General features: G+C 36.0%; 1 protein-coding gene and 1 long non-coding RNA gene across 2 annotated transcripts in view; one reads left to right on the top strand and one right to left on the bottom strand.

Moving 5' to 3' along the window:
• Positions 1-7,711, bottom strand: part of ydjc (YdjC chitooligosaccharide deacetylase homolog) — a 36,816-nt gene extending 29,105 nt beyond the window's left edge. The window contains exons 1-3 of the mRNA XM_028034958.1: positions 7,482-7,711; positions 6,806-6,982; positions 20-179 (exon numbers count right to left, since the gene is read on the bottom strand). Coding sequence (XP_027890759.1) covers positions 20-179; positions 6,806-6,969 — 324 coding nt within the window. The 5' untranslated portion in view covers positions 6,970-6,982; positions 7,482-7,711. The remainder of the gene's footprint in view (positions 1-19; positions 180-6,805; positions 6,983-7,481) is intronic.
• Positions 7,712-10,284: 2,573 nt separating this feature from the next.
• On the top strand, positions 10,285-12,062 carry LOC114155179 (uncharacterized). Its single transcript, XR_003597683.1, has 5 exons — positions 10,285-10,550; positions 10,858-11,055; positions 11,180-11,317; positions 11,426-11,531; positions 11,623-12,062. It is a non-coding gene; the product is annotated as an uncharacterized LOC114155179 (long non-coding RNA).
• The last annotated feature ends 788 nt before the right edge of the window (positions 12,063-12,850 follow it).

Here is a 12,850-nt window from a genome sequence, read left to right as displayed (position 1 = left end):
TAGGCCTTTTCATTTGTACCTGGTTCATGCTGAGCTGGCCTTTCTCCAAGGCCTGGCGAAAACCCATCTTTCCATGGAAGAAGCCTTGAGGGTTAACCAGTGTGGAAATCTGCTGGAGGTGCTGATACACAGGGGTGCCCTCAGACAGGTTGGCATGGAGGCCAATGGGGATTTTGTGTCTAATTTAAGAGATCAAATTAAAAAAATTAAGATGAGAAGAACAGTTATTCACCTTATGTGAATAACATAAGATAAAAATGCACAATTTAAAGAAAACTGTGCATTTTCTTTAATATCTTAATGGTCCTCTGTAAGGTTTCCTGAGACTTAATTTGGTGTTTCTACATAATAAAAATTAACAGAAATAAGCATCTCTATCAAGATTAATACCAACTTTGCTAGTACATTTTGTTTAAAACAACTCTGTTTTACTTAAGTACTTTACAAGTCAGACACATAACTTTAGCAAAATACATCAAAGAAATATGAAGAAATAGCATAAAAATCCAAAAATTATGGACGGTTGAAAGCAGAGACCTAAATAAAAAGACCAAAATGTTGCTATATAAGAACAATTCAAATTCAATTTGTACTTTCACCTTTTTAAAATCCCCAGTGGCTGAGCAATATATGGTATGCATATTTCAGTAATTTCAAGAGAGCGCTAATTATTGACTGTGTTGTGATCTGTGTATTTATTTCGGGTTCTCTGTGTCTGAGTCTCCATGTTGTCCTGTCTCCCCTTGATTGTTCCCAGGTGTGTCTCATTCCCTGATTACCTCCTGTGTATTTAGTGTCACCTGTGTCTCTGTCGGGTCCTCGTCTCATTTGGCGTCTAGTCTCTGTCGTATGCACCAGTCTGTCTTCCTGTCCTTCAGTTACCTGTTGCTACCGGCGTTGAGCCTTGGCTTCCGCTCAGCCGTGCTGCCAGGTGTTTGGACTGTGTATTCTGGATTATTTTAACATTAAACCTTCATTACTCATCTTACCTGGGTCTACAAGCGTCTGCCTCACCTCCACCTCACACCGCACCTCATGACAGACTTGCCTTTGTTTTTAACCTTCCTTTGGGAATATTTTGTAAAACCTTCCAAACTGAATGCAATAGCTGGGTTTCCTCCAGAAAACTTGCTAAGCCTGGTGGTTGGGGCACCGAGGCAGTCCTCCGGGGTTTTGTATTAAAAGATGTGCTAAAACTTTATTTGACGGGTTGTGAATAACACTGTCATAACACTGTCATGAACATGACATAACACCTGTTATGAACATGAGTAAGTCTTCATGAATATTAATAACTGTTGTCATAAAGTGTAATTCGGTAAATCATGACCGAATGACTTACCGAGTTAACCCTATGTCAACTTTAACACAAAGTTGACATTATTCAAAATGTCTTTGTTATGACAACTTGACATTAATCAAGAAATCATGATCTGACATAAATTTGTTATAAAAGTATTACTGATTAAACTTTAGCTTTAATAACATAAAGCTACACAATTTTTAAAGTTAAGTCATAACAAAGACATTTTGAATAATGTCAACTTTGTATTAAAAGTGTCATAATTTACCGAATGACACTTTATGACAACAGTTATAAATATTCATGAAGACTTACTCATGTTCATGACAGGTGTTATGTCATATTTATGACAGTGTTATGACAGTCTTATTCACAACTCATCAAATAAAGTGTTATCAAAGATGTTAAGTTGACAGGAAACGTAAAATATTACTAAATTATATGCTAGTAGGCTAGTAGGTTGACACACTGGCGACCTGTCCAGGGTGTACCCTGCCTCTCATCCGAAACGTTCGCTGGAGATAGGCACAAGCACCCCTCACCTTGTGACCCCACTAAGGACAAGGGTGTACAAAAAATGGATGGATGGATGGATGGATATGTTAATTATATGAACTTAGAGAATATTAATGAAGCTAAATTTGATTTAATGGTTTCAGCATAGATAAATTAAAAGATATCAAATTGTTTAACATTTAAATTTAAGATTTTAAGGAGCTGGCAAATTTACTTTGCAAAAGTTTAGAGAACAATCTTCATAGTTAGATTGTAGCTACAATCTGATGCTCTCAGTTTAATCTTTGAGTTTTAACTGTTCATAAATACATCTTAGTAAACTACAATTATCCCTGGCTGCTTTTAAACTTTGCCAATTAAACTAGGCTCCTCTCCCAGATTTCACTAAATCCATGGTGAAATACTGTTAGTGGTACTGATGTTCTTAACATCAAGAGGGGCCCCTAAGTCAAATTAGGCTCAAGGCCTAATTCAACATTGGAAAAGCCCTATATGATGAGCTAGACCCGCTGCACTGAGCATCTCTGCAGCTGATTGTAGATTTAATCTATGTGGCTTTAGAATCTCTTCTATTAAGAGTCTGTTGAGTTTTTAATGAGCGTCACAGAAACTGTTTTGGTTCCCTGAGCTTCTTGGGACAAATTGTTGTGATCGCAGTGTGGCTGCACAGCAACTTTACTTGTCTTTAAGTAGACAAAGCATTTAATATGCATTGTGTCAACGCAAAAAGTAAATATATATATATATATATAAGTGGCGTGTGGTGAGGTTCATAGCTGGTGAGGCACTGACTTAATCATAGTCAGATATATATGTCTAGGCCTGTCACGATAAAAAATTGTGCTGAGCGATTAATTGCCTCAAAAATTATTGCGATAAACGATAATATTGTTTGAAGACCTTTTTACACTGATTTAATGGAAATGATGTAATAATGCATGAGATTTCTTGCCAAAGATAGATATACTTTATTTTCAAAAGAACACTTAACACTGGAGCTGATAAACAAAATAAACAAAACAACCAAAAACAAAAATAAAATGGATTCTCAGTCTCCATTAACAAAAAATGGACTTGAATAAATACTAAACAACATAAAGCCAAAGTGGAAATAAATACTGCATTCAACTAAAATAGTGCAGATTATGAAGTGTGTATATTATGTTGCCCTTCAGTAATAATTAGATTTAAATAGAGAAAATGGGCACATCGACTACCTGATGCAATAATTCACACTACATGATTTTTTGCTCCTATTTTTCCCCATATGACAATCTTAGAAAGTTGGGCGTTCTCTAAGATTGTTTCTTGCGATTTCGTAACCAATCATCCTGTAGTGCAGTGGTTCTCAAATGGGGGTACGTGTACCACTGGGGGTACGTGGAGGTACTGCAGGGGGTACGTGAAGCTTTTCAAAATATCTTTAAAAAGTCAGTAGGCTTCTAATAATACGTCTTGGGAAAAATTATTTTGTAAAAAGTTCGATAAAATATAAATGTGTGTTCATGCACTGAATTTTATATTCAGTATTTAGTTTCAATATCCTTTAAAATAAAACGGTTTGACTGGTTTTATACCTTCCTGGTGGTCACCGTCTTCTGTTTTTCTTTTTTGTTTAACCATGCAATGTTTGCAATATGGATGTATTTGTCAGGTTCACTGATATAAGTTGTTTGGCTTTAATAAATCAGACAGTGATTTTACAGCACTGTACCTCTTTTTTATTCCAAAAATGTTTTGCCCGTGTCAGGGGGTGCTTGACTAAAAATATATTTTTAAGGGGGTACATCACTGAAAAAAGTTTGAGAACCACTGCTGTAGTGTGTGGTGTGTTACTGTAGATCGTCGTTGCCGCTCTGATCTAAATCAGGGGTTTTCCCCGACTGGGAGTTTTAACGCAGCCTGTTGAATGTGACAGGTAGCCAATCAGAAAGCGAGGATTCTCCTCGTGCTTTCTGAGGGGAAATTACGTCGGGGAATCCCAAACAGCTGATACAGCGCAACCCGAAGTCCAGCGGACTTTGGAGATGATATGTGGAAACAACATTAATGTTTATTCAACATGCAAAGAATATAGAAATGACAAGAGGAGGAGTTGGAGCGAAATTGCTACCGCAGTTGATAAACCCGGTAACTTTTCAGCTGTTCTTCGTTAACGTGACATAAATAGGTTCTAATGATTTTCATTCAGTCAGGACTTTACTCTGACACTAGCAACATGCATTGCAGGTAGACTGTAGTAAAGCATTGATTAATGCCTGGTTTTAAAATTAGTTCACTGGACTTATAGCCATTATTTTGTAGCCATTGTTGGACACCACACGGCAAGAACGAACCCGATCGAACCTTTATACCTAGGATTTCTGTCAGCTAATGTGTGGTCTGTCAGGTTTTGAAAATGGGCGACAATCCACAGCTCTGAGATCGTAGTGTGCGCTTTCCTTAGTGGAATCACTAAGGAAATGAGGAAGGAGGGTCAGTGGAGAGCACCGGAGTTGAGCCTTTTTTCATTCGGTGTCATCAACAGAAAGAGAAAAAGGCCAGAAGAGACGATAATGCCGATAATTAAAATGACGTCGATAGTTTTAATTTATCGTGCGATTAATTGATTTAAAGTTTATCGCACAGGCCTACATACTGTATATCAGCATATACATCAAATAAGACAAAAACTTTTAGGACCTTATCTATAAAAGTGTGCGCAACACTAAAACTTGGTGTAAGGACAAATTTATAAAGGTGTGGCACACACAAAAAATTCAGGTGTATAAAATTGTGCGCATGAAAGTTTTAATTTCCCCCCCTGCCCTATACCACATTGGACCAGCCCTGCATGACGAGCTAAATCAGTTGCTCTGCACATCTCTGTATTGGATGCAGAGGGACAAAGAAATAGATTTAATTTATGAGGCGCTAGTAGAGACCAAGGTTTTCCATTTTCCAACTGCTGAATTTTTAATAAGCGCCACACAGACTCAATTGGCAGTTTTAAGGAATGGGCTGTCCTGATCTTGGCGGGGCACCAAGCAACTCTTTGGCGCTGAAAAAAAAAAAGAAAAAACAGCATGCTGCATGATGTTGAGGTGTGACAGTTCCTCCACAGGCTGAATCCCCACTCCACTAACGCACAGTCACACCGAGCCACACATACCAAACAGGACCACACAGGTTCTGGAGCTACATAAGCTGCCATCCTTTTTAAGGATCCCTGGTTATTCCAGCAAGACAATGCCAAACCACATTCTGTATGTATTAAATTACAACAGCATGGCCTGGGAAAATTTTATGGGTAATATGATTATTAGCTGAATCTATGCATAGCAGTATTATGATTCTTGTGTGATGCTTGAGCTCATGAAAAAGACTTCTGAAGGAGTTTAGTTTCTCTGGCCTTAACATTACCATGAAGTCATTGAATTGTTTTTTATCTCTCATGGCTCCTAGTGAAAGATGTGCGCTCGCTGTCTGTTCTGTAACCAAGTAGATTATCAAACTATGTGAATGTTATGAACCTCTCCCTATAAAACTGTAAGCTGTGTTCTGCTCCAGGCTCTTTCTCCTGACTGGATTCAGTGAGCAGAGACTTCGAACGCTGTAAAGCCTTTCCAATACCAATTAAGAATATATTCTTTCTCTGGTTCTTGAAACAATTTTGCCTCACTCTTTGTTAAAGGAAAATTTCCACAACAATAGTAAAAGAGTGCAGGTACTAGACTGGCCTGTCTGCAGTCCGGACCTGTCTCCTATTTAAAAGGTATGGCGCATTATGAAGCACAAAATATAACAACAGTGACCCTAAATTGCTGAGCAACAAAAGTCGCACATCAATCAAAAATGGGAAAGAAATTCACATACGAAGCTCCAACAATTAAGCTTAAACTTGAAGCAAACAGAGTGTTGTTAAAAGGAAAGGTAATGTAACAAAGTGGTAAGCATGGCCCTGTCCCAACTTTTTTGGAACGTGTTGCAGGTAACAAAATCCAAAAAAGTGAATATTTACAACAACAACAAAAAAAAAACACATTTGAAAATTAAATATCTTGTCTTTACAGTGAATTCAACTAAGTATAGGTTGAAAATGATTCTGCTTTTATTTATGTTTTGGAATTAGAATTTATTGTTGGCACAATGAGATTAAAGTCAGCTCCAGCAGCGCAAACAAATAAACATAAATGTGATGACGTTATTTACAATATTAAATCAGCTAAATTTATATATTCATTCATACACACATAAAACCACCTCATAAATAGTGCATGTGAGCGTTGAGGGTGTTAATTGCTTTTAGGAAGAAGATGTTTTTGAGTCTGTTTTTCTTTTTACACAACATCCCAACATCATTAGAATTGTAGTTGCGAGGGATTTACCCCCTCAACAGGTGGTGTTGTTTTTTGTGCTTCCTGTATTGTTGCTTTATTTAATATTTTGTTTTGATCATCCTCTCTTTCCTTTGAGGTCATGTGTTGCCATGGAGGCGCGCCCATGAGCAGTGATGCCTAGGACCTGGTGTTTCCAATTTACCTTACTGGGAAGGTCCATTGTTTGAGAAGGAGGAGAGATGTTTGTTTTATTTTTAGTTCAGGGGATCAGCTCTGAGATCCCCTCAACTAAATCAGGGGATTTTTTTCCCCTGATTGCTAGAGAATATTTTAAGATGCCAATGCCAGGATTCCTCTAGCTCATATTTACTATTGAATGATTCAAGGAGCTTGTGAGATATCACCTTCACACATGAACTGGTCACCACAGACTCCGACATAAAGCCACTTCAAAGTTCAATGTGCATTTAGTAAGAATTAAGAGCATTAATTAATTAAAATGTAAGTAATGTTAGCTAAATATTAAATTAATTTGATGTTAAATGTTATTTAAATGAGCAAAATCAGGGGTAGGAGAAAACCTAAATTCCTAATCAGTTTGTATCTTTAAAATCTTGCCTAACCATGCTTGTGTTAGAATCTTAAAAAATATTGTGGAACAAGCTACCTGCCAGCCAGGCCAGCTGCCTCTTTGGCAGCCGAGGCATTAACAAGCAGGGATACATTGGAAATGCCTCCGGCCAAAAAGCAATCCACAATCCCCTGGTTCCTTCTGGAGCAGTAGCCAAAATCGTCTCCTGTGATCACCATCAATAATCTTGGCAGAGGCATTTCTTGGAAGTTTCTGAGGTGGATACACAGAACAGAGACTAAATGTAACATTCAGGTGACCATTATGCAATAGATTTGGTTGGTTCTTCCTATTAGTTTAGCTATATGCCTCGATATTACCTGCTTGTCTTTAATGTTGTTTTATTGTAAAGATATTACTATTTATGAAATCAATGGTATGATTACTTTTGACTCGTCAGTTATATGTTTTCTTATTTCTGTTCACAAGTTTTGTGCTATAATTCTCTCTATGACGTGCAAAAGTATAAAAACTGATTAAAGCGCAACTGAAACGTCAACACAATACTCGTCCCGGAAGAAGATTACTTGGAAAACCATTTATATTTGTTGACACGACTTGTTAGTTTGTAATACAACTGACGTAAAATCCTTTCGAAACGGAAACAAGGAAAATCTTTTAAAACGGCATCACAGGAAACGAGATATTTTCTTTACGAAAACAAAATACGGTGATACGAGAGTTGGGTGTAGAGGAAAGGAATTCAGCTTACCAATTAAATCCAAAACCGGTATTAAGTTGCCACAGTAGCTTATGAATGCTACTCCGGTAAGATGGAAAAAATACAAGCTTGCTTCCTACTAGCTTTCTTCGAAGATAGAATATGGTATATACAGGGAAACACTGCCACCTGCTGAAATAAGGACGCGTTCTCCTCAACAAACTAGGACAGAATTATTAAGTATTTTAAATCTTTCCAATTGAAAGTCATACACGGATTTGTTACGTACGGAGCCCTCTAGGGGACATGGGGAATTTTTTTTCTTTTGCGTTCCCTCGCAAAACTTTTGCGTTACCTCGCAATACTGTACTGGTCAGTTATGCAGCATAATTGAACACTGCCAGCCTTTCTTACGGTGGGCGCCGTACTTTCTGCTTTAATATAAGGTTATGTGAGGTTTTTCCATGAATGTTAGTATCTTTTTGTGAAATATCTGAAGTTTTATATCTTTCTTTAGGATAGAAAGGCACCACAAACCTACGATATAAACAGAAACCTTCCGTAAGTAGGAAAGAAATAAAAATACATTATAATTTGGACGATTTCTGAGTTATTATCGCGGGTAATAAATCATCTGACAGTTTTGATTGTGTCTCTGTTGTGTTCGTAGTCTGAATGGTTTAAAGAGCTGCTTTCAGTGCCGCTCCATCTTCGCCTTAACAGACATAAACATGCAGTAATAAATCGATTTTCAATCAGTGTTTTTGCACCAAACAGTTTTTACTATTAACAAGTTTTTATTATTAAAAACACGACAAACTAATGATGGTAAAGGGCCGCACTGGGTTAACTCTGGGAATCTCATCTGTCCGTTTATCAATCAACTCCAAACCTTTTCTTTGTTCTGTCACAATTATCGATTTATTCCATTTTGATGATCAGGCTCCAAACTTTGCAAGGACTGACCGCCCCGCTCATCTGCTTCCTAATACACACAAAACCAGTATCCTTCCCATTCATACCTGGTGACGTCACTCCCACATCGACACACCCACCACACAAGTGTCAAAGTCGCTGCTCCTGTCATATCAATAATTACTTATTTCATTCATATGGCTCTTACAGAGCCTCAGTGAAAACTTGTTTATTATTATTAACTGTTTGGTGCAAAACACTGATTGAAAATCGATTTATTACTGCATGTTTATGTCTGTTAAGGCGAAGATGGAGCGGCACTGAAAGCAGCTCTTTAAACCATTCAGACTACGAACACAACAGAGACACAATCAAAACTGTCAGATGATTTATTACCCGCGATAATAACTCAGAAATAGTCCAAATTATAATGTATTTTTATTTCTTTCCTACTTACGGAAGGTTTCTGTTTATATCGTAGGTTTGTGGTGCCTTTCTATCCTAAAGAAAGATATAAAACTTCAGATATTTCACAAAAAGATACTAACATTCATGGAAAAACCTCACATAACCTTATATTAAAGCAGAAAGTACGGCGCCCACCGTAAGAAAGGGTTACAGTATTCAATTATGCTGCATAACTGACCAGTACAGTATTGCGAGGTAACGCAAAAGTTTTGCGAGGGAACGCAAAAGGTTTGCGAGGGAACGCAAAAGAAAAAAAATTCCCCATGTCCCCTAGAGGGCTCCGTAGTTACGTGAACAATAAATCAATACACTGAAATAACGTTTTCCCTTGACTACCTCCTCTTTTTTTTAAAACCGACGCGTTAATATAACTGCCATCTTTCAACGGTTTATCGCTACTACTTGGAGCATGTCAGTCTATTGCAGAAATGTGTTCATATTCCTGTCGATATGTTGACTTTGTTTTGAATTTCAAACATCTTTGATGATTCAAAGTATTTCATTATAAATATCAACTGGCATGTAGAATATAAAGGCAAGTACTTCTATTCAAATAAATTAATCTTTCAAAACCAATGCTGTCATCTCAGTAGATTGGAAAAATTCAACATTGGTAAACTATTTAGCAATTGCATTATACTTTTCAGAGGAAGTCAAAAAGTGTTAACACACACGCACACATATATATATCCTAGTAAAAAAAGTTTATTTTAGTATATTTCAAACAAGGGTACTACCTATAAATATATATAAAGTATACTAAAAGTATGCTTGCACCAATTTCGACATCATTCCTTTAAACACACTTAAATATAATTATACCAAAATACACTTTTAAGAAATATATTAAATAAAGGTATACTTTTACCAATACTTTAAGTGAACAAAATATGTATTTGCCCAAGTGTTAACATACACTATTGCAAATACAATATTTAAAATATTTAAAATATCTGTCAAAGATATTTTGTGTATATTTTAAAATATATGCTCAAAATAGATTTTTTTTAAATTCACTTAACGCTTTCTTTAAATGATTAATTTCAGTATATCTTAAATTGCATTTCAGTATATACTTTAAGCTAATAAAGTATGCCTTTTTAGGTGCCTTAATAATCTTTTACTATTATTGTTAAAATGGCAAAGAAAAAAAAAATAATCCTTATAACGAAACTTGATGTAATGTTTAACAAAGTAACTAATGTGCTCATGCGTCATTAAACATTGACAGTTTAGTGACAGAGGTGCTATAACAAAAACAATACTTGTCCTTATCACTAAATGTTGCAAGTATCTTCAATTTTACATCTCTCCGAATATGATCTGTTGTTTTCAGTTTTTTAACTAAAACACGGAAGCTGTCTTTGCCTAATATATTTTCAGAAGTATGATGGAAAATCTGTTGGTAAACTGCATTAGCTGCAGTTCACACTCCAGACCAGATGGTGGCGGTAATGCACACTTTCAGTTTTTCTGAAAAGCGCAAAAGAAGAAGAAAAGCCATGAAAATAGCGAAGATAACAGATCCTGTCCAAATTCGCCATTTTTATACGCATAACATTGAATTAAAAGTAGAGAGGACTTTTATAATACTTAGTAATTTTGGTAAATTCAAGATGGTGACGTCCTAGTCCGAGTTAGACAACACAACAACAGGACAACAGCCGATGGAAATGAAATGTGGGTCACAAAAGGAGCCTAAAGGGACGAAGGCTGCTAAGTTGTTGCCATCTGGTGGTAAGTTTGCTTCAAAATGCTAATTATCTTTGTTTTATTATAAACAGTGCAGTAAAGATATAAAGAAACTTATGTTGGTTTCAGCAATAATTATTTTATCATTTGTATTGGGATTTTTATGATTATTACTATAACAATCATTCAGCTTCATGTTATAACTGCATATAACTGCTGTTTGTTGCAACTTGATATAGTCTTCTTCATAAACTCAACCTGGTTTTAATTAAGCTCATTATGCGAAAGAGACTTTGATATTGTGAGGTTGTTATAACTCATCATTGATTTTATCTTCAATATATTTTTGCAGTCTATGCAAATTAAGATGAAAGAGGAAGCCAGTGAACAAGAATTAGAAAACCTAAAGACTTTCCTGTCTCAGAAGAGGCTCTGGCTCCACCAGATCACCAACCAGTTCTGAGGATGAACCTCCACATCGTCTTCCTGGTGGAAGGCTCTTTGTTTTTTTACACTGAGCAGCTGGCCACATTTTTAACAGCAAAAACTGGTATGTAACCAACGCTAAGTTCTTAAATAAACATGATTTGATTAAAAAGTAATTGGACAGAATTTATTCCCCTTGTTAATCTACCATTTCTCGTTCATACATTTTATTCATTGTTATCTTTCAGGGCCCTGTGATGGACTGGTGACCTGTCCAGGGTGAACCCCGCCTCTCATCTGATGACTGCTAGAGACGGGCACCACCAGCCCCCCTCACCACCATTCAAGGATCAACGTGTTCAGATCATGGACGGAAAGATTTTAAGGTAGTTTGTCTCCCTTAAATCCACACTTAAAACAACTTCATAGTTAATGCCAGCATCAGCTGATTTTACGATATTGCTGACTATTTTTTCTACTTCTAACATAAACAGGCAAAGAAGTCACCCAGAAATGTTTTTCCACCCCAGGCATCCGGTCCCAATCATTACCAGTTCTGATGATGCCACATACATAGCGAGTCCACAACGTCTAAAAATTGTAAGTCTTGTGTTTTTCTTTGCCGTTTTTCTGTACTTTTTAAAATACAAGTGCTTTCTCTGTTTAATTGCTCTATTGTACTTTTTTGTAGGTTTCTGTAAAGTGCAGTGGTCCAGTGAATGGGAATGTTCTGCTGATCCTCACTGTTCTTAGGAAGGAGAAATGTCAGTTTGTCTGCAGTAATACTGGAATACTGTGACATTAAATTAAAACAATACTCCTTGGTGAAACATTTTCTCTAAAGGGTATCTATTTTTTATTGTGCTAATTTTCATAAGCATATTGTCTGTAAACTTTGAATATATTGACAATTTGTACAATTCTGGGATAGTATATTGTCAATGTACTCTTGAAAAATGTGGGTAAAACTTTATTTGACGGGGTGTGAATAAGACTGACATGATACTGTCATAAACACAACACCTGTTAGGAACATACTAACAGGTGTCATGAAGTGTCATTCAGTAAATAATGACACTTTTAATAAAAAATTGCTTTAAAAGTTGGATGACAGGTGTTATGTCAGTCTTATGCACACCCCATCAAATAAATGTTACCAAAATGTCAATATATTGAATACACAACGTACGTTTTTCAGCTGTGGAGTGTGTTATAGTTGATCCTTCTGTGTTCTTTTAGCCTAATATGTTTGCAGTACTGTAGTGTGTATGAAGCATGTAATGTACAAAGTGGCAAAGCAAAATGATAAAAGACATTAAGTAACTAAAAAGTGTACTTAAGTAACAATTATAATAAACCAATAGTGTAACTGTAGCATACTGTAATCACACTACTAATATATAAAATATGTAATGCCAATATACTGAAAATACATTCTAAATATAGTTTAAATGTAATTCAATCACAAAAATAGTACACTCAAAATATACTAATCAAGCATGTTTATATTACATAAAAAGCAAAATATTGTCCAAAAAAAAGTATGTTGAAGTATGCTTAGTACACTTTAAATTGTGCTTTAATACAATTTAAATTCTATTAAAGTAAACTAAGCACAAAGTTAGTTGTTCCCAAGTGAACTTGAGCTCAAGTATGTTCAAATTTAACATACTTAGTACATTAATTTTTCACCAGGGTCTATATATACATAGAGAGAGAGAGAGACAGACAGAGAGAGAAAGAAAATAACATTAACCGGGGCATTTAACTTTACCAGACTTTTTCTTTTACTACTGCAACATGTCAGCTCATTTTACTAAATACTTGTCAGAATGCCCAGTCATTCTGAACTATTACGTAGCCAGGTTGCACCAATTACAGACGGTTCACTTTTACATTTTACATTTTGGACCAAACTT

This window comes from Xiphophorus couchianus, chromosome 12 (genome assembly GCF_001444195.1).
Source record: "Xiphophorus couchianus chromosome 12, X_couchianus-1.0, whole genome shotgun sequence".
In the NCBI taxonomy this organism is placed as follows: Eukaryota; Metazoa; Chordata; class Actinopteri; order Cyprinodontiformes; family Poeciliidae; genus Xiphophorus; species Xiphophorus couchianus.
Note: the sequence above shows the minus strand (reverse complement) of the source record. Positions and strands in the feature narration are given on the sequence as shown.